General features: G+C 41.0%; 1 protein-coding gene across 4 annotated transcripts in view; it reads left to right on the forward strand.

The window, feature by feature from the left end:
- Positions 1-2,760: 2,760 nt before the first annotated feature.
- Positions 2,761-22,590, forward strand: part of SAMD7 (sterile alpha motif domain containing 7) — a 29,453-nt gene continuing 9,623 nt past the window's right edge. The window contains exons 1-7 of one of the 4 annotated variants that reach the window (XM_059686997.1): positions 2,761-2,993; positions 8,498-8,603; positions 11,194-11,320; positions 14,291-14,415; positions 17,689-17,767; positions 19,205-19,833; positions 21,094-21,215. In XM_059686997.1, coding sequence (XP_059542980.1) covers positions 8,501-8,603; positions 11,194-11,320; positions 14,291-14,415; positions 17,689-17,767; positions 19,205-19,833; positions 21,094-21,215 — 1,185 coding nt within the window. In that variant the 5' untranslated portion in view covers positions 2,761-2,993; positions 8,498-8,500. Of the gene's footprint in view, positions 2,994-8,497; positions 8,604-8,664; positions 8,695-11,193; positions 11,321-14,290; positions 14,416-17,688; positions 17,768-19,204; positions 19,834-21,093; positions 21,216-22,590 lie in introns of those variants that run through there. The other 3 variants (XM_059686996.1, XM_059686998.1, XM_059686999.1) reach the window with 3 other exon arrangements.

Consider the following 22,590-nt stretch of genomic DNA (forward strand, 5'->3'; position numbering starts at 1 on the left):
GTGTCTCAGGGGAGAAGAGGAGCCACCGGCTCAGGAGAGCACTTGGGTGCTCAGTGACTACTTTCCAACCACTGTAGGAGAATTTCAATATTTTAACAATCAGCACAGCCAGACTGGTATGTATTAACTGGATACCAGAAGCTTCTGTCTTCTCTCCCTCTTCCAATCAGAGCCCAGACTCTCCAGAAGCCCACTATTTCTCTTACGCCCTCCATGTCCAGGCTCTTGACCAGGGGTCCTCAAACTACGGCCTGTGGGCCACATGCAAATACAAATATTGTATTTGTTCCCGTTTTGTTTTTTTACTTCAAAATAAGATATGTGCAGTGTGCATATGAATTTGTTCATGGTTTTTTTTAAACTATAGTCCGGCCCTCCAACGGTCTGAGGGACAGTGAACTGGCCCCCTGTTTAAAAAGTTTGAGGACCCCTGCTCTTGACCTTCCTCCCTCCCTTCCTTCCTTCCTTCCTTCCTTCCTTCCTTCCTTCCTTCCTTCCTCTAGTCTCAACCCCAACCTCATAGCAGGAGCTCGTGTAGGGGAGTAAGAGAAGTAACAACTGCAAGTGGGGGTCTGGAAACTCACCCAGTGTTGGGTCAGGAGAAATCCTGTCACTCATGAACCCACTGGCGCTCTGAGCACATTTCCAGAGCAGAATTATAAATGGTAGATTCACATTGAAATGAGGACTGCTGTTATACCACTAGATAGGGTCATATGAGCTGCCAGGAACTTAATTGAACTTTAGGATGTTGTTTGTATAAAAACAATGCATTTACAAGTTCCCATTGAGCAATGTATAAACAAGCCTCTCAGACACAAGCTCTTCTAATTTGGGTTTTATCAGAGTGATGAAATGTCTATGCATTTATTATTCACTAGAGGCCCGATGCACTAAATTCGTGCAAGAGTAGGCCTTCCTTCCCCCAGCTGCCAGCACTGGCTTCCCTCTGGCACCTGGGACCCGGGCTTCCCTCACAGAGGGAGGCCCCACCCAGGCCCACGGGTCGGTGGCCTGGGCCTCCCTCTGCGGGGCAATCGTGGGGCGATGGCTGGGCCCCCAAGCAATCGCATTGCCCCATGCCTTGGCTGGCCTGGCACCAGTGGATGTCATAGTGTGGTCATCTGGAAGGTGTTTCGGTCTAATTAGCATATCATGCTTTTATTATAGACTAGAGGCCCGATGCATGAAATTCATGCAAGGGGCTCGGCCCTCGCAGACCCGGCCTGGGCCCTCGCAGCCCTGGCTTCATCCGGAAGGTTGTCCAGACAACAGTTCTGCTGTTTGGTCTAATTAGCATATTAGCTCTTTATAATATAGGATTAGCAGAAACATAAAAATATACATATAATACAATGAGAAAGACAGTTCAGTAAAGAGATTAAGGCAAAGGGACACTAATGTTAGAAAAAACAAGTTGAAGCCATAGGTAGTTTCTGGTTTTAAAATGCATGCCTAAAGGCAAGTGGAGCTTACTGCTAGCCAACGGAAAGAAAAATTCACTGGTTACATAATTCCTGAGATTTTGTTTTGGCCTGATTTCTCTGGAAAATGCCCAATTATGCCTGGTACTGAAGGCTGAGAAAAATTTCTCCCATGGATCCTCAGTTGAGGACTCCATGTAATGTTGTTACCTAACATCATAGCTAACACTTAGTGGGGACTATACAACTACTTGTCAGCACTGTTCCCTTCACATTTCAAAAACACTCTCTGAGACTCTTCTGAGGTGAGGAAAAGGTGGCTCAGAGAAGTTCATCAACTTGGCCAGGCCATACAGCTCAGAAATGGTGGGCCTGGGACTTGACGGGGTCTGTTGGTCACTGAAGTCCCTGCTGTTGTGCGCTGTTTTATGAATGGTAACCCTAGAGTGACATCAGTCAGTACTTTCTGGTGTTTCTTACAATGGCCTCAATAGCCAATGACAATGTGTGTCAACAAAGGAGCAAATTATCTTCAAACAGGAAGCCTAAAGCATTACTTGTAACACTTTAATTTTTTTATATTAAATTTTGTACTTTCCACTTCTAGTGAATTAATAGGAATAAAAAAAAGAATGTTATTTTTCAAGGCTACAAATTCTCTATTTCTCTAGTAAATAAAACAAGTAGAATTTTCGCCCTAACTGGTTTGGCTCAGTGGATAGAGCGTTGGCCTGCGGACTGAAAGGTCCCAGGTTTGATTCCGGTCAAGGGCACGTACCTTGGTTGCGGGCACATCCCCCGTGGGAGGTGTGCAGGAGGCAGCTGATGGATGTTTCTCTCTCATTGATGTTTCTAACTCTATCCCTCTCCTTTCCTCTCTGTAAAAAATCAATAAAATATATATATTTTTAAAAAGTCGAATTTTCAAAGTTCCATGTTTTCTCTTTTGTGTAGGTGGTAGCTCTCCCAGAGACTCCGAAGGGTTTCTCACTGTCTGTGAGAAGTAAAGTACACTTGTCAATGCGAGAAGATTCTTTCTTAAATAGTCTGCCACCTTTTGTTTAATTTTGCAGCTCCGTGGAAAGCAGCTTTATTTTTTGTCCTACTTGCAAAAGGAGCTTTTCCACTAACACCTGTTGGGAATATGAAATAGGTTATATTTCCATCAAAGAAAAGCTTATTATTCATTTGCATAGTCTTTTCCCTGTGTTGAAGGACAGCAGTAAGTGACTGCCCACAAAGCACCTTAGAGGCTAAAGAAGGATTACACGGAAGGCTAAAGCCTGAGGCAGGTTTATGTTCCCTGCAGTGCACTTTCCTGGGGCTTAGCATCTTTTCTCCTGGCTGCTGAGGACACCGGAGGGCACCATATCTGCCGTGAAATAGGACTAATCACCTTAGCTGAGTTCGTATTTAAGGCCAGGGGAAGTAACAGAGACAGTGTCTGCTGCAGTGGTCAGATGTGCTTTTCAACCTGCAGGCAGAGAAGCGTCTGCAATTGAAAGGAAGAAAGTCTCCCGATGGATTTTCCATGAGCAGTGTCAACACCAAGACGTCTTCCCAGAGGATGTGAGTACACAAATCTACACACTGGTTAGTCCAGACCGAGGCTAGTCGCTTTTACCAAAAATGTTTGCATATGTAAAGTAAAAGGACAATTTGATCTTAAAAGGAATATAGCTCTATAGGAGGCTAATGAAAATAGGAGAAGTAAGAAAATAATCTTGTATAAGTATCATCAACAGCATTCCTCCCATAACCACTGGTAGGTACAAGAAATATATATATAAAATATATAAATATATATAAAATAAAACACAGTACACTTTGGAAACACAAATTTATATAAAGTTTTATCTATAAATGTTATTGGCTCTGATACTAGCAGTAATAAGTTCTTATTTGGCTGAAGCTACTAACAAGTAAAGGTAATATACTGCTTCTGTTAAGTAAAGAAATAAATACTACCTTGCCTTAATTTTTTTTAAGTTAAGGCAAAAGGAAGTTTTAAAAGATAAAGTCAGTTTAAAGTTATATATAAATTTAAGTGTTTTCTCATCTTCAAATATATCAAGTACCTGCCTCAGTGTGTTACTGATACATATTTACTGTACATAATTATTTTAATGGCTTCCCTCCCATTACTGCAGGTAACCATACTCCAAAAATTGTCATAATATATGGGCCATGAAGTGTCAAAGTAGATCATTTCAGGGAGGAAAAAACCATTGAGGAATAAGCAATTATAATTATGAAAATAATATCTTTTATGTTACTATTTCTTAATTCATTCTCTGCAACTATCTAAAATACCTGAAATTCAGTTCAACTATATGAGTACTACTAGAATTTCTTTAGTCTATGTACGAATTTATATATAATAGATTGTGGTTCACAATCTTTTGAAGGAAGGGAACATAATTTATACAAATTGTAATAGCACATAACGTCTGTTACATTCAAGTAGAAAAGGTATTACATAATTTCTACTTGCTTAATGATGTCAAAGGTTTATCCCTTGTGGCACAATATCTGCAAATGTGCCTAGAACTTTACATTTTAAGAAGGTGTGGATGGATCTAATGACAATGAGCTTCCGGAGTGAAAAGAAATAAGTGGTGAGGGAACCATGCACATACCATTTGCCTTCACCAGCACTTCCAGGGTATATTCACTGTGAGGAGCTATGTTTAGAAAGTGCTAAAGCACATGCCTCTAGTAAAAGTGAAATATATTTTACGGTCACTGCCAAATGCTTCTGTATTAAGTGTCTTTGCTGGCAGTATACTACAGTGATAACTCATTTTTGTGTATACTGTGCTAGAATAACAGAAAAGGTGCTTGTTGTCATTTAAAACCAAAATTAAGTCTAGCTGCGTTCTAAAATGGAATGTTAGTGGCTTAATTCAAACCAGTGGAAAAGAACTCTCTAAATTTCCTATCTTTGGTAAAGATGGGAAGGAAGGGAGTAAGTAGTGACCCAGAGTGGAGGGCCCATGAGTAGAGGCTCAGAGCAGAGTCTGGGAGAGGGTCTAGAGAGGCCTCTGCAAAACAAAACGGGGAGAATTGGTTTGGAGTTGTTGGGGTACCAGCTGAAAGAAGGTCAAGGAAACGAACAAGAAACCAGAGCCTGACTTGTCAAAATGACCCAGAGGAATGGAGAAGTCATGTTCAATTTTAAGTTGTTTTTGACGCACACCCCCACTCCAATTGGCCAAAACCTCAGTCAAGTCGGCTGCACACTGAGAGTGGTTTTATGTGGATATTGAGAGAAATGGACTGCATTCTGAGTCAGTGAGGCATAGGGGAGACTGGGAGCCCCACAAGAGCAAAAATGTTTGGACAGAGTGCCCACAGGGATGAAATCCCCGGGAATGGGCAGAAGCCTTGTGGAGGATGTGGGACGGGGGCTGAAGGTGATGTCAGTCACTCAAATTTTAAGCAGCAATGTCATTGGTCCTATTATAAATTACTGTGATGCACATTTGGGACGGAGATATTTTAAACGATTTCTTCCACTTGAAATGAGTGCTTGGATAATTTTAGAATTCCCTTGTAATCTTCTCAAGAAATATGTGATTCTAGAATTAGAACAATCAAATATTTTATGCCAATTTATCCATCTAGTCTTACCTTCAACTTTATTTCAATTGACAAATGTATTTTGAATATTGTTATAATAATTTGTATTTTATTGTATTTAACACAATATTTTATATAACTATTCTAAAACTTTTCTTGTATTGGATATAAAAATAGGTTTTTCACACTTCTAACTATAGCTATGAGAAAATAGCATGATGTCTTTTATCACAGCTAATTTTTCTGTTAGAAGTATCTATATATATAAAAGCCCAGCTACTGGAACAGCAGAAAGACCAGAATAACCCGTGGCTATGGCATGCACTGCAGCAGCCAACCAGCCTGATCTGGGCCCCAATCAGCACCCCCCCCCCCCAGCCTGGCCCCCAACTCCCCAATCAGGAGCGGGGCCAGCCAGCCAACCCTCCACCCCCTGCTGGCCTGGCCCAATGGGCCTCCATCGGGGCGGGCCGGCCAGTCCCCACCAATGCACAAATTTGGTTTGATAATGAAATGCTTTGGGGAAGCTCTTTTGGCCTTCCTAGTTTTAAAAATGATTTCCCATGCATTATTTTTAAAAACCAAAATATACTTAAAGAAGTGTGAAATATGCTTTAGCATTAACATGCTTTTCAGAACTCACATTAATATAGGACACTTAGGACTATGTGAGGATTGCTTTATACCTTAAACAAAAGACCTCTAAGGATATCTCCTTCTAATTTTAATTTAAGAATTTATTTTTTTTCAAGAATTGTAGAAACACTTGATCTTCCTAATCTTCCTTTTTAATGTAAAAAATTACCAAATACAGCAGTTATTTTAAAATGTACTGATTTAGAATGAATACATCCTAGACTTCAATCATACATGCAACAAATATTTTCTATATAATTGCTCAAAATCAGACTTGGCCAAACTCAAATTGCACTGGCTTTAATGAATAGTCATTTAATTCTATTTCAGTGAGAAAATGAAATAAAATCAGATTTGCAGCTGGCTACTGTGTGCCATGCAAGCTTTCAGTAAATATCTGCTGACTTGGCAAGGCCTTCAGTTCATGAAGTTCATGTCTTACTAGTACTGCCCTAATCAGTTGAGACAGAATTAGCACTAGCTAAGTCGCCTTTATGCTGCCTGAAGGAGTTTGTTGAGGGTAAGAGTCTGAAGACAGAGATTAAGGAGTCCTCATCCTCCTAAAGTGCTGGGCATCCCAGATTAGAGCTCTGGGTCAGAGAAATCCAGCCAAATGCAGACCTAAGCACAGGGCACTCCCGCATTGGGGATTACCAGACACGCTCCGCATTTAAAACGCATATCCCAGTCTGCATTTTGAATCAAGAGCATTTCATCTGCCATAGCAAAGTGACCTTGGTTCACAATTTGTCTACGTGTGTGTGTCTCTTTATAAAGAGGATACCCAGAAAATGTGAAAATTAGTATTTAAAGAATCATGACGCAGTATCTCCAAAATGGTGTATATGCAGAAACTTAGATTTGGAGCTTCACGTATCTACCTGGCTGATGAAAGGAAAGATCTGGCCAATTCCAGAATATTTCCTTGGAAGTGTCCTGATAGTATTTGCTTTAAAATATAATTTGGTTCAGGGGAGTGAAACTGTTCTGTATTTTGGTGAATACATGTCATCATACACTTGTCAAAACCTACAGAATGTACAACACTAAGCATGAATTCTAAGGTAAACTGTGGACTTTGGGTGGTAGTGATGTGTCGATGTAGATTCATCAATTGTAACAAATGTACCACTCAAGGGAAGGCTATAAATTGGTGGGGGAGAGGTATATGGTAAATTCTCTGTGCTCTCTACTCAATTTTGTTATGAACCTAAAAATATAAATATAAAGTTATTATTTATATATATACTAGTGCCCTGGTGCACAGATAAATGCACATTGAAAGGAAATTAATTAGAAGGTGGCCGGCGGGGTGGAAGTGGGCAAGATGGGCCTGCCCTGGAGCCAACCTCCCTCAGTCCCTCTCCAGCCAGCCACACCTGGGTTGGTGCCAGGAAGGGCTCTGTGGAGTGAGCTGGTTCCCTCCGGCAGGTGGGGTCCCTTGGCCTGGCCTCGGGGGATCGGGCCAAAACTGGCTCTCCAACATCCCCCAAGGGGTCCCGGATTGCAAGAGGGTGTTTCTCGGGTGATGCACCCCAAATCGGGCTCCCTTCTCTCTGGTTCTGGGGTGCATCACCCAAGAATCGCAGCTGCCAAGTCACCACAGCTCCTGCGTTGAGTGTCTGCCCCCTGGTGATCATTGCACTTCATAGCTACTGGTCGGATGGTCAGACGGTCACTTAGCCTTGATATATATAGATATATGTATAATTTTGGAAAACAGGCATAACCTGAAAAAAAAACAAGGCATCTTAGTCCATTCAGGCTGCTGTAACAGATGACTATAGTCTGGGTGGCTTATAAACACAGGAAGTCCCCGGAGGCAGGAAGTCCAAGATGAAGGTGCCAGCAGATTCAGTGTCTGGTGAGGACCTTCTTCCGGTTCAGAGACCGGCATCTTCCTGTTGTGTCCTCATGTGGCAGAGGGGTCAGGGAGATCTCTGCAATCTCATTTCTAAGGACACTAATCTCATTCATGAGGGCTCTACCTTCATGACCTCATCACTCCCAAAAGACTTCACCTCCAACACCATCACATTGGGAATTAGGTTACAATATAGGAATTTGGGGAGAGGAAGGGGGACATAAACATTCAGTCTATAATACCAGGCAATGCTGTTTGTTGTTGTTGTTTATTTAATATATTTTATTGATTTTTTACAGAGAGGAGGGGAGAGAGATAGAGAGTAAGAAACATCGATGAGAGAGAAACATCGATCAGCTGCCTCCTGCACATCTCCTACTGGGGATGTGCCCACAACCAAGGTACATGCCCTTGACTGGAATCGAACCTGGGACCTTTCAGTCCGCAGGCCAGGCCGATGCTCCACCCACTGAGCCAAACCGGTTTCGGCAATGCTGTTGGTTTTTAAAGAAAATTTGGGCAGCAATAGATATGATAGCGGTAAGTAAAGAGACACTCCCTCACCAAAGAAACTAGGAGCGCCAAGTGGAGCCCAGAATAATAATGTGGCAGGTGCCAGTGACTCATTGTCCTCTCCAGAGACCTCCATGATATGGGGATATTTCCCAATAAATTGGAAATAAATTACATTTTAAGTAAAAACTTGGTGGATTGGATTGATTAAAAAATAATAAACTATCATATCAAAAGTGTAGCAACGTTTTATAGGTTACATTCATTTCCCTTGGCATTGCATGAAGAGAAAAAGCCAGACCCAAGAACCATAGAACCCAGAACAGATATGGTATCAAGAAGGGCTTTAAATTATATTTAAATTAGGTGAGACTTGTCTCTGGTGCTTCGTTTCTTTATCTCTATTAGCCTGTGCTCTCCACTTACTTCACTGAACATGTGACTAACAGGGGGGAAAAATCCTGCTATGTTGTTGCAGACAATGGACCCTGCAGAGCCTCGTAGGAATATGCCTGTGCCCGGCGAACCCGGCAGTCCAGAAGAAAGGTATCTGTGCCGGTTATCTAGTGGAATGACACTAGAAGGTAACCACTTTGTCTCAACTGCACCAGACACTGATGCTGCCCTATCCTACATCCCCTTGGTTCTCTTCCGAGTTCACCTGCAACCATGGAGGTCATTTTCCATCTTGCGCACCTGCATTGCTCAGCTCTGCAGTCTGAAGGCTTTCTTCTGCACCATAGGACTTTGCTGGAGCCAGGTCAGGCATAACCAGATGTGAGGGAGAAGTGTGCTGACAGGAATTGCTGGGTAAATAGCCAACTCTTTGTCTTTCACTGGGACATTTCTGAGGCGTATACTACACGGATTCTTAGAAGGTCCCCGGCAGGATTGAGCACCAGTTGCCCACAGTAGTAACTCACACATAACTCACCCTTTATTGGCTTTTCCCTTCCTCATTTCACTTTCCCTCTCCCTTATGTGGGCTTCTTGGGATCACCTCTCAAATAACTACCTGCACTCAATCTCTTGTCTCCAAGCCTGCTTAAGGGGAATCCCGAATAAAACAGTCTCATCTACTTGTGGTGACTCATCTCCATGGCATTTTCCTAAGTTGGCATGTGTGAGGAAGAGGGGCGGTCAACCTCTAGGCAATCCTTGCTCCTGAGGAATTCTGCACTGCTCCCTGTCTCCCTTCCCCTTCCTCCTGATTTGTCTCAAGCATCCCATAAAATGCAAGATGAGCACTACATTTTATAATTTCAAAGATTCTCTCTCATTCATTGGTAAATTCAAACTTCTTCAAAAGACAACTTGTGACAGAAATAAAAGTTCATACTGTTTCTAAATGAACCACCAGGTTGTACCCCGCACCATTCTGTTGTGTGCCGGACTAAGGGGAAGATGGTGGCTGTGCACACAATTTCGTGTGGCGGGCCTGCGATTTCAAGCCACAGGCCAGCGTCCCTACCAGAGCTGCAAGCCGTGTCTGACATATGCCCAGCCCACATTCTCTGTTGGCATTCTCACCATGGCTGGCAGGCACCTAGTAGATATTTTTATTCGAATCCTGACAGAAATACAGTGAAAATAAATCGACACAAAACACATGAAAACATTTATAGATATATGGCGAAAGCAAACGTTAAGGGACTCATGGACTTGAGTTTACAATTTTGTCAGTAGGTCTGTCTGGTAAAGAAGCTGAAGAAGTTATTGCTTATTTAAATACTGCATATTTTTAGTTATTGAATCTTATGATTGTATTAACTATTTAAAATTTAAATCAAATGTACACAAGAAAGGAAGAAAGAATGGAAGATCACTACTTTGAAAAGCAGAATTTTTCTTCCTAATTTCCTTTTTTTTTTTTTTAAATATAGTTGTAGGTCTCTTGGTTGGTTGGTTTATTTGTTTACTAGAGGCCTAGCACAATTTAAGTTGTGTGAGTAGGCACCCCGCAGGCTGCCTTGGGGAGTCAGGCCGGATCCGCACTACAGGCGGCTGGGACCCACACCTGACTCCTGCCTCAGGCCCTCCCTGCCTGTGTCCGCTCTGGGGCTGCCCAAGCCGACGTGGCCTCTCGGCCAGCCCCAGGCCGCCCTGACCCTCTGCCTGTGTCTGCTCTGGGCTGCCAGAGCACTGCACCAGCTTAGGCAGGCCCCCCTGTGTCTGTCTCCATCTCTGCCCCGGGCCTCACCTGCGCGCAACCTCCTCCTATCAGGTCGTGACCCGTTATGGTGTCCTGGCCTAATTTGCATATTACCTCCTTTTATATATACAGTGGGGCCTTGACTTACGTGTTTAATTCATTCTGAGACTGAGCTCATTAAGAAGCTCATTAATTCAAATTACTCTATCAACTCAATGCAAAAAATTGGCTGAGAGACAGCTGGTATCTCAAAAAACTCGTTAGTCGGGACACTCGTAAGTCAAGGCCCCACTGTATACAGATTTTGAGTACAACTGAAGATGCAGGAGAAGCTAAAATAACCTGTTTGACCCATACTTGTTTAAAATTTAAAATTATCCAAAGGACATTAATAATTAACAAGAAAACGTAAGGCAAAATATTATCCCCTTAACAAGGGTCTCTTTTTCTGACCACTATGCTCTGAAGAGAAAGTTATGAATCCTTGTGCTTATATATGTTTGAATATAACTTGGTCACTTGTATTAATTAAATACAGTCTCATGCTTTCAGCCTTGTATCCTTTCTAATTAGACATATTGTTAGCCATTAAGGAGATTTCCCCCTTCTTTTTTGTTTTAATCTTATCAACTACTAGGAATATTTTTCCAAAGATTGAACATAAGAGAGAGTATCTGCATTTTTACCTCTGGAAACACACAAATCAAATTAAGCTGTAAGAGTGGAAGTTGGTATTTCTGGAATCTTGCAGGGCTGGTTTAATTTTGTTATTGCCTGTGATGTGCTTTGCTATTACCTGTGGGCGCTGCAACAAGTTTCAAGGGCACATGGATAAAACACTAAGCTCTACAGTTGTATCTGGGTGCTGACAATGGAAGGGTTTTTGTGTAACTGAAAGCTTGGTGCTTCTAGTTTTCCCAAGTGTTGGGAAAATACAAAAGGTGTTCATTGTGTTAAGAAGAATTCAAATAGTTCTCAAAAAGTAGAGTTATTTATTAACGTATCTATCTGGTTCTTTTTAGAATTCCATCAGTGGCGAGAGATATCGATGATAAATCCCACGATGGCCATGAACCCTTTATTGACAGCATCAGGGCAGCAAAGGATCCCACTGTTTCCCTCACCATTTGAACCTCTGCCTGTGGATAGGTATTTATTTCCAACATAATATTATGATGAAAGGAGAACATGGATAATCATTTACCACAACCTTTTGCAGCAAGGATTCAGGATCTAGGGAAGGGGCCGTGCACAAACGAACGCACTAGACAAGAAATATGAATTTAGACGGCATGGGGGTCCAGGCAGAAACCTTTCTCTAATGGAGAGGCTCCCTAACTTCTCTTCCCGTTTGCTTTTATTCACTTGAATACACGTTTGCCCTTTAGGAATGCATACAGGCATATCAAAGGTAAAGTTTGGCAAACAGTAAAAGGATTATCAGGTTAGGGGATTGCGTGAGCCATTTGGCCAACAACAGGGCAATATTATGCTGATTTTCAGCCCTGATGAATATCGCATTAATATGTTAACTACCGTTGGTCTTAGCCTCTGGCAATCATTAAGTTTTTGGATGATTTTAACCTGTGTTGTTTTATGGTCTAATGTTACGTCAGTGAACAGTGGTGCAATAATTCATGTCAAGATACTCTGCTGACTGTACCTTCAACACACTTCCCATCATTTGCCCTTTGAGGCCTGCTTGACATATTCAGCAAATAGCTAACAAGCACTTTTACCATGTGACAAGCATTGTGCAGGTACGAACATTGGTAGAGTCTCTGAGAGCTGCCATAACAAAATATCACAGACTAGGTGGTTTCAACAACAGAAATCTATTTCTCCCAGTTCTAGAAGCTGAACGCCCTAGATCAAGGTGGTGACAGGGTTGATTTGTGGTGAGACCTCTCTCCTTTGGCCTGCAGACAGCTGCCTTCTTGCTATGTCCTCACATGGCATTTTTCTCTGTACTTGTGGACTCCTGGTATCTCTTCCTCTTCTTATAAGGACAGCAGTCCTGTTAGATTAGGGCTCCACATTTTTGCCCTCATTTAAACTTTTAATTACCCCATTAAAAGCCTTATCTCTAAATACAGTCACATTGTGGAGTAGGACTTCAGCATATGGATTTAGGGGACACAATTTAGTTCATAATAATTGGATACCCTGGGTTTCCTGTGATAGAACAAATCTTCCTGTTCAATAAAAGTGACAGTATCAATATTTATGTAGCACTCTTTGGCAGTTTCTTATTTTACCTTCTTTAGAATATTTTGACATTCTGAGGAGAGAGTAAACATCTATTATTTATTCCTGTTCATGAAGCAGGAACAATACATTTGACTTCAAAGAGCACTGAAGTTTGGCAAAATAATTAAATTATTTACCCAGGAAATCAAACTTTGGTTCCAGATGTCAGAACCCAAGTCAAATATCTCCAGTAAATGAGATAAGAATGTTGTGGTCAGAACAGTATGTTAGGGGTGGCTCAAACCCAAGACATGGCCTCTCATCGTCCTCCCAGACAACATTAGCTCAGCACCCATTCAAGCTTCTCCACAAACTATTAGACCCTGGGCTCCATGCAGTCACCCAACCACCAGCCAGGCTGGCCAGCAGCATGGCCGGCATCTATGCAGGCCCTGGGCACTTGGGCTCCTGGATCTCTGTGTCCCTCTCCATGAGCATGCAGCATATCTGGGGGTCCAGGGTAGCTGGGGGTCAGGGACATGGGGGGCATAGGGGGGATCCAGAGCAAGAAGGAGACTATGCAATGCCTGAATGACCACTTGGCCTCCTACCTGGAAAGGATGAGGATCCCGGAAGTTGATAATTGGAGGCTAGAGAGCAAAATCCAGAAACATTTGGAGAAAAAGGGACCCTGGGTTAGAGACTATCAAGGATGTGAGGGCTCAGATCTTTGCAACTTCTGTGGACAGACAATGCCAGCCTTGCTGCTGATGACTTCAGAGTCAAGTATGAGACAGAGCTAGCCATGTGCCAGTCTGTGGAGAATGACATCAATGGGCTTTGAAAGGTCACTGATAATATCATTGTCACTTGGCTACAGCTGGAGACAAGACAGAGATCGATACTCTCAAGGAGTAGCTGCTCTTTATGAAGAAGGAACACTGGGAGGAAGCAAATGGTCTACGAAACCAGATTACCATCTCAGGACCTCAGCAAGATCATGGTGGACATCTGGACCCACTATGACCAGATGGCTCAGAAGAACTGAGAGATTGAGACAAGTACTGGTCCCAGCAGATTGAAGAGAGCACCACAGTGGTCACCTTGCAGACCACTGAGATAGGAGTTCCTGAGGTGACACTCATAGAGCTGAGACATACAACCCAGCCCTTGAACTCTATGAGAAATTCGAAGGCCACTGTGGAGAACAGCCTGAGGGAAGTAGAGACACGCTATGCCATGCAAATGGAAAAGCTCAATAGGGTTCTGCTGCAGCTGGAGTCAGAGCTGGCCCATACCTGGACAGAGGGACAGCCCAGCCCTAGGAGTATAAGACTGCTGAACATCAAGGTCAAGCTGGACGCTGAGATAGCCATCTACCACCCTCTTGCTGGAAGAAGGGAAAACTTTGATCCTGATAACACCCTGGACAACAGCAACTCCACACAATCCATCCAAAAGACCATCACCCACAGGCTTGTGGGTGGCAAAGTGGTGTCTAAGGTCAATGACACCAAAGTTTTGAGGTGTCAAGGCAGCAGAAGCAGGGAACTCCTTGGTGGTGGGGGGTGGGGGGGTGGGGAGAAGGCCAATAAAAAGTTCAGAGATTGTTAAACATTTTTTTTTAAAGGAATACTATGTTGGTCATGGAAAGTCAGATCTTTTCTTTCTGACATCCCTAAAACTTTTCTTTCCTATTTTTTCTGTTGTTGTCAGTTGGGTCAATTCTTCCTTAGTAGAGTCCTTCCTCCAATCTTCCTTACCCTATTTCTACTTAAACCAATAGAGAGTGCAGGACTTCTGTACTTCATTTTGGGAAGAGATGATAGAATCCAATATGGCAATAAAACAAAATCTCATTGCTTCTGCAATGGAAATTTTGTACAGTTACATCCTCATTTTTATCTATTTCATATTTTTCCCCCCTAGAGATGTATTGCCTTCCACTGTGGCTCCAACTGACCCAAGACAGTTTTGTGTTCCATACCAATTTGGATCCTCTGTTCAACAAAATACAAATATGCCGGACATGATGTCCAATCGCGTCTACTCAGGTATGAGCAATCGATGGCTCTCATCTATGGAGCCGCTGTAAACTGGAGGCTGCAGTGTGTAGCAGTTATACTTGTAGTTTCTGCAGTTACTACTTATATTTAAATTATGGTTCCACCACTGGATGACCAAATGGAAGTTGCTTCACTTCTCCAACTATCAATTTACTGATGAATAACATGAAAATCTGCAATATTACTATCTGTCTTACATATAAGAAACTGACGAGGTCATGAGGAGATGAGATCTGAGAATTAAAGGGGCTTAGGGAAGTTTATATGTGGCCTAATAGGCCATAGTGAGGACTTGCCTCTTATTCTGAGTAAGAGTGGGTAACTTTTGATGAGTTTGAACAAGGTTATTACATGGTCTGACTTACATTTTACCAGGATCACTCTGGCTGCTATTTGGGGTCAAATTTAACAGGACAAAATTTAACAGGGAATAAATTGATGGGAGTAAATGGGTTATGAGAATAGTTGAAAGATTATGCTGGATTGGCCTAGGTGGTGACAGTAGGAATAGGAATAGTGTTTGGATTCTGTAATTATTTTGAAGGTAAACAGCAGGATTTTGTCACAGTTTAGATATGAGAGGTGAGATGAGTGACATAAATAATTTTAGTCTGAGTAATTAGAAAGGTGATGTTGTTATATACTGATTTGAGGAATACTGTGAGAGGAAGAGTTCTTGAGGCAGAAGAGGTATCATAGGCTCAGTTTTGTTCATATTACAATTGAAATCCCTAATAGATAATCAATGAGAGGTCTCAGGAAGGCAGCTGAAATCCAGGGAGGACTTCTGGAGACACTGCAACATAACTTTGGAAGTTATCAGCATACATAAGTGTAGGTTAGATCATCATCCAAATGTGAATGTGGATAGACATTAAAAGAATGATCCCTGGGACATACCCAGAGGGTTGAGAAGCTGTGGAGGAACAAGCAAGAGAGAGATAGAAGGAGCAAGCAGTGAGTGGGAAGAAACCCAGGAGAGTATAGAAGCCTGGAAGACAAAGGAATAAATTTTTAAGGAGAAATTGAGCAACTGTGTCAAGTATGCCAGTCATAGATCAAGTAGAGGAAAACTTAAGACTATATGAATAGATTTGGCTATGTGGAGGTCATTGGTTGTCTTGATAAGAGCTATTTTAGTAGTGTGGTAGCAGTGAAAACATGACTGGTAGGGGCAAGAAAGACTAGGAGGTGAGAATTTCCTCATCATATTGAAGATCAAACTGATGCATATTATCTCCGCAAAACTATATTCGCGAGTTTCTGGTTGTCCCTGCTTCCCAACTCGAACAAGTCTTAATAGATACAATGGAGTGAAAAGCCCAACCCAGAAAAGAAATATGATTGCTATCAGGGCCAGTGAAACACTGGCCTGCCTGGATCTGAGCTACCACCATGGGTCCACTGCAGTGAGACTGGGTGTCTGAACAAGGACCAGATATGAAACTAGACACCCACACTGGAGTGGCCCAAGGACCAAATAAGACAGCTGATTCTGGATGCAAGTCCCATCTGGCAGCAAGAACCCAATAAATAGTAAAGCCATGGCTACAGGCAACAGATAAATAGATCACCGACTCAGAGTGTCCTTCTTAGAGATGAAGAATTCAGAAACTGCCAATATTTGGATACAAACAGGCAGGTTGATTACCTGTCCCAAGGCCATAGGTCAGGTCCCCACCTCAAGGCTGATGTTTGGGAAAATAAGCACAGGCAAGGTAGGCCCTCAGTCCTATAGAAACTGAACTTCTAAGTCAGTTAGCAAAATAGAAATTAAGACAGGGGTCTATTTCAAAAATAAGGATGTTAGATAGGGAGTGACTTATTGCAGCTAGACTAGCACTAAGTTTGAGGTCACTTATTTGGGAAGAAGAAATAAAGTTGGAATAGGTTTGATGAGTCCAGATTTCGAAAGGTCCTAAAATGTAGGTCATTAGAATGGTGCTCTCTACTCTGGACTCTCACAGACTTTCTCTGCATCCTTGGGCAGTACACCGTGAGCTGGGCACTCTCATGCATGTCAGCCAGCTAATGGAGAATATCTTGAAGCCACTGAACTATAAAAATACAGAGCTTTAGAGTGAGAGGGACTTTTAGAGATCACCTCATCTAATCTCTGGTTTTTAAAATGACAAGAACCTCAAAAAAGATATAGCGTGCTTTATCTCAAGATAGGTTGTTATTAATCTTTGAATGAGCTCTACCAGCTCAATACTGAGCAAGTATAAGGAGATACTTATCCTCCTTTTGGGGAGAACAGATTTACACAAGTAAAAATATAGCTGAACAAAGCTATGTATAATAAATGCAATTTGTGTATTTATTATTATTAGAATGTACTCTGTGGATCTGTGCTAGTTTGTGAAGTGTTGGTACAAATAAATGTATAAATGGAGAGTAAGGGCTTAGAAACTTTCATGGAGATTTGAAGGGTAATTTTATGTCTATTAATCTAATGATTTAAAAAATTTTTGCTGTATGTATTCTTATCTTTATTTCCATTTTCTAAAACATCATTTTATTGTATTTTTAAAAAGGATTGGTCCATGATGGATTGAAAATTTAAAAAGAAAAGAATGATCTCACCATAGATGGTTTGAGAAACACAAGTATAGATGCTAGGTGCATTAGGAGTGCAGATAAAGAAAAAAATAAATATAGTGTTATGTTACTAGTCAAGAATAGAACCTTGAATTCTGATTATGCTGTCATTATTTCAAGACATTTTAGTAGGTTGACACAAAGTATACAGTTGCTACCCCACTCCATTGAAATTGTTCAGGAAAAAAGTATTTTCCTCAGATGCACCAAAATGTCCAGATAGAGAACTATATATTTCATCCTCTTAACTCATGCATTTATTTTCAGGGATTTCAGTGCATCAAGAAGCACTTAGTTACATTTTTTTAAAGGTCAACTAATTCCTTTTGTACCTAAGGGGGAGCGGGGGGGAAAGCTATCAATTTTTACTTTGAAAGCAAGAGATCAAGAGATCCACAGCTTATTTTATATTTTTCCTTCTGAGGGCAGGAAATGTCCCCAATCATGGACCAACCTTAAAGAAAAAAAAGTATCTAGTGTTATCATGATGCCCGCACCAACATGATTCTAAGATGCTGACTAGCAATGTTACTATTTCCAACATTGTGCTCAACTAGTGGTTTTGCAAATACTATTTTAATCATTATACTTTATTTTATTATTTTCAAATGGATGTTATTAATTTGTTTGTGGAGTGGGATGTTGATTTCCTTTCTTAAGGTTGGGGCATTTTACCACCTGAATCCTTAAAAGCAATGGCCAGGAAGAATGAAATGATTCAAAGGCAGCATACTGCCAGGTAATGTAACAGTGTTGCTTTATTTATTTTCTATTCATTCACTTGTTTGTTTATTCATTTGTTTTAGATAGGTAAATAGATATAGTTAAATATACTTCTATATATACATTCATTCATTTATTATATTTGTATATTGTTGTATTTGTGTATGTTGTTATATGTGTATATATATTTATATACATTCTGAATGAATATATGTATATATCTATGTATACATCTCTCTATGTAGATATATATATACACACACACTCTGATAAATTATGATTACCTAGAAAAATATTTCAAGAATATTACAAAAAAGAAACATATATTTGTGTGTGTGTGTGTGTGTGTGTGTGTGTGTGTGTCTAGATAGATAGATAGATAGATAGATAGATAGATAGATAGATAGATAGATACACACACACTGGTTGGTTAAAGATAAAAGCAATATTAGAAATTACATAGTGAACCTAAGTTTACAGACCATAATAGTTTGTCAATGTCCACGATTAAAATGCCTGGCAGTGATTCCTCTGAAATTCTTACTGGCATTTTTTACTTAAATGACTTCAATTCTGCTTAAAGATAGAAGCCAAGTTTACCACTCCTATTTCAGACATCAGCAGAGCCCAGGCAGCCCCCCATGTCAGCCATGCAGTGCCCTTTCGTTGTAGCTACCAGGAGAAAGGAACTATAACAGTGATGACTAGGGTATGGCTGTGGGGAAAGGGTCAATTTTCTTACCACTGAACCTAACGGATCCAGGTGATGACCAATAAGCCAAGTAAAGTAAGCAAAACACCAAGTCCGCCCACCCTCCTCCACCCCAACCCCTGTTACTTGCAGTAACTTGTAACTGTTGAGACTTGCATTGACTTACTGTGGTTCTTGAGACCCACTAAAATTGTATGGCAGGGTTTAAAAACTTCTTCCAGAACTTTAGTTCCTTTGAGGATTAATCGCTGGCAAGAAACTGCCCTGTGCTGCATTATTAATTTATAGTAGAAATGCATATAGATGTAACAGGCCAACTTGTTAAATTTGTCAGATCTATTAGAGTAAGTCTCTACAGACTGGCCTTGGACTACCATTGTGAGAGTCAGCCATGCCCTTCACCCTCAGGTCTTACCCCAAACTCTCTTCTCAGTAGCTTTATGGGGGATTTGTGTTTCCATGCAACAAACTTCAGATAGTGTGAAGATTCACAAGAAAAACAGAGGTGCTAGGGAAGGCAGAGGGCCATTAAAATTATATTTCTTTAAAATTTTTTTGAATGTGTTGGGGTGACACTGGTTAATAAAATTATATAGGTTTCAAGTGTACAATTCTATATGATACATGATCTGTATATTGTATTGTATGTTCACCACCCAAAGTCAAGTCTCTTTCCATCACCATAAAATTCTATTTCTAATGGTTTTCTTGGGTTGTATAAAATACATTGTTTTGTTTTAGGATGGAAATGGAAATGCATGCCATTTACCAGCAAAGGAGAATAGACAAAATAAATCCCAAAGGATTTGCAGGCCTGAGGGTACCATTCCCCTATGGCTCCAGTATCCCCAGTGGCCCAGCCACCTGCCATGGCAGGAGCATGCTCCCTGCCGGTGACCTGCACTTGCACAGACGCTCCCTGAGAAGTCTTCATGGAAACCCCATGCTAGTGGCAGCTGGTCCACGCTATCTAGAGGGTTGGGGGCAGAAATGTCATCGTCTCAGGAGAGGTATGGGGAATCAGAAAGTTCTAGACAGTGATATTGAGAGTTCCAAAAGTCAAGCAGAAGAAAAATCCATAGGCCAGGTTCATGTGATTCCCTATGAAGAGGAGGAGTATGCAAAAGACCCAGAAACAGAAGCTCTCAACAACCAGAAGTCAAGCGAAGTCAACGAAAAGCCAACTGCAGTTCTTGCCAACACCTGTGGAGAGTTGGAGCCCACCCACAGAGAACCCTGGGGAGCTCATGACGCTCCCATGGAAGCAAAGGCCTGGGATGGCGGGAGAGAGGAGGTTTCAGAGCAGGTTTTTGCAGCCTGTGGTGAAAAGAATGGGGTTTTCCCTCCAGTTCCTCAACCATCTTTGCCAGGTGGGTATCCAGGGAGCAAGGTCAATGGCAGATTCCCATGAACCACAGATCCTCAAGTCCTTACGTAATTACATAGTGAATTAAAACCATCATGCTTCTTTTTATCCTTTATTTTCTTAATCCCATTTAGAATGACCTCTTTTTGAAGTCATTTTATTACTTTAGTTCCAAGAAGCCAGATCGGTGAAACTAATCTCTCTCTATATAGCTATGCAGAGAATTTACAGCAAAGGTTAGGTGGTCAAGTATGAGGAAGATGGGGCAACCTACTAGAATTTTTCATCAAAAATTTAATTTAATTTGCTGTTAATTTCTTCAGCAAATTGCTTAAAAGTATGAATTCTATCTGTATTGAAGTATAAAACAATAGACAAACAGAAGCATTAACTTTCAGTGCCCATTACTGTTAATGATACCTTCTGACCTAAAAATATAAATGCACTTCTCCCCTCCAAACACTAAAGTTCTAGTTTCCTAGAACTTCTTTAGATAAAAATATTTTAAAATACAGGGATTGGAGCGGGAGGGGGTCGTGATCTAGCCACCAGACCAACTGCTTCCTTACAAAGCGTGGCTTTGCCATTTTGACTAAATCCCCGCATTGCCTAGAGAGCACGACAAATCACCAAATGTCATAGGTCATGGTGGTGTTAGGCTCCAGAATGAAACCCACGGGGCATTTCTATTGGAATCTGAGGGAAGCTGCTCTGGAACTTCTTTGTTTACTTACGATAATGTTGTCATTAAAGAGCTTTTAGACTTGCAGGGGTGGGGAACCTTCTTTCTGCCAAGGTCATTTTGATACTTATAACATTATTTGAGGGCCACACAAAATTATCAACTTAAAAATTAGCCTGCTAGATTTGGTCAAACTTTTTTTTCTAATCTTTATTGTTGAAAGTATTACATATGTCCCCCGTTGTCCCCCATCGAACTCTTCTAGCCCGCCTAAGTCACTGCTAATGTCTTGGCAGGGCCAGACCAAATGATTTCGTGGGCCTTCTATGGCCCTCGGACTGGACGTTCCCCATCCCTGTTCAGAGGAAGAAAAGGAAAGAGTCAGCTAAGCTTTTGAGAAAACACCTCTCAGTAACTCTTAATATTCTTGAAGGAGTTTACATGTAGATCTCTATAAAAGGCTCACTTTGTGGTAATAAAATGTGAGGAAATTAATGTAACTGTACATAAAACAGTGCTCTTAGTGTCCTCCTTGCCCCTGGAAATTTTATACCACCCAATAATCGTCTTTCCATTGTAAAGGAACACGTGTACTGGTTACGAGAGGGGAGACTCTGTCTTTGGATGCGGATATTCAGAAGTGGACCGTGAGTGATGTGCACAGCTTCATCCGTGGCCTTCCGGGTTGCTCAGACTATGCTCAGGTGACCTAAATTTAAGTATTTTCCTAGAAGTAAGATACTTTGAAATATATTTCCTCTATAATGAGTTCAGTCAAACTTGCACTTCGCCCCCAGAGACGATTCCTAATAATCTCCCCCCTTTTTAGGCATTGGCTATCCTGGCGTGGGAGCCTCTGTTTGGTGAAGGGGTGGTCCCATGCCCACACCCAGCTGGCAAAGCCCATTTCTAGCTTTAGTTTCTGTTCCACCAAGACTCCTGAGAGGTGGGAATTCTCCCCAAATTAGGAGATTCAGAGACCAAAGATCGAAAAAGAATGAGAAATGTCTAGTACCTTCCCTACTCCTCCATAAACAAATATCTTAGGGACACATACTTCTGTACCAGAAGTTTTAGGCTATTCATAATAGGTAACGGAAATATATACTTCATTTTAAAAAGGACAAGACGGCAACAGATCTGAAAAGCTGGAGATTAACTGTTCTTAAATTCCATATTCATGCTAGGACAATATACAAAATTGCACAGATAAATACTACATTCTTAAAAATTCCATTAATGTCAGGCTAGTTGGAATGAAGAGTACTCTCATTCATATGGGAAAATTGGTGACAAAGATCATGGGTTGGCAAGTTTTTGAAGTTTATGTCAATGCTATATTTTCATGCATATGGTTTATTTTTCAAGTGGTTTAATAACACAATTTCAAGCAACAATGTGCCTATTAAATCATGTACCATTGTCTTAATATATATGTTTATGTATTAAAGGGGAAAAAAGCAAGAGAAGGACATTATGAGTTAGCAACATCATAATTAACTAATGTTAGTGATCATTGTTTTTCAGATCTTAGTGTGGGAATATTTTTCTTCATGTAATGCTGTTAAGTATTTTTCTTTTGTTTATGAGACTTCTGAAAAAGTTATATGGAATAGTAATTAAGAGTGTACTTATGAAACCAAAAAGTATAAGTTCGAATCCTGGCTTTTCCACTTTCTGGACATGTGATCTAGGATAATTTTCCTCTCTCTTCTCTGTGTCTCAGTTTTTTCATCTGTAAAATGGGGATAGTATAATATGAATGTTGTAAACAATATAATAGGAATGTTGTAAACAATAAAGAGTGCCTAGCACTTTGTCAATACTCAATAAGTGCTAATTTCATCATTATATCAGCCAGAAACAAACAACTTCCTATATAATGTACATGTGATTGCTGACTTTTTTTTTATGGTTGACTTCTGATGGATTGAATTTCTCATTATTATTAATCCATCAGTGATCCAATCATAAAAGTTTAGTTTATGTCCAGCTGGTGTGGCTCAGTGGTTGAGTGTCGACCAATGAACCAGGAAGTCACAGTTCAATTCCCTGTCAGGGCACATGCCAAGGTTAAGG

Source organism: Myotis daubentonii, chromosome 3 (genome assembly GCF_963259705.1).
Source record: "Myotis daubentonii chromosome 3, mMyoDau2.1, whole genome shotgun sequence".
NCBI classification, from domain to species: domain Eukaryota; kingdom Metazoa; phylum Chordata; class Mammalia; order Chiroptera; family Vespertilionidae; genus Myotis; species Myotis daubentonii.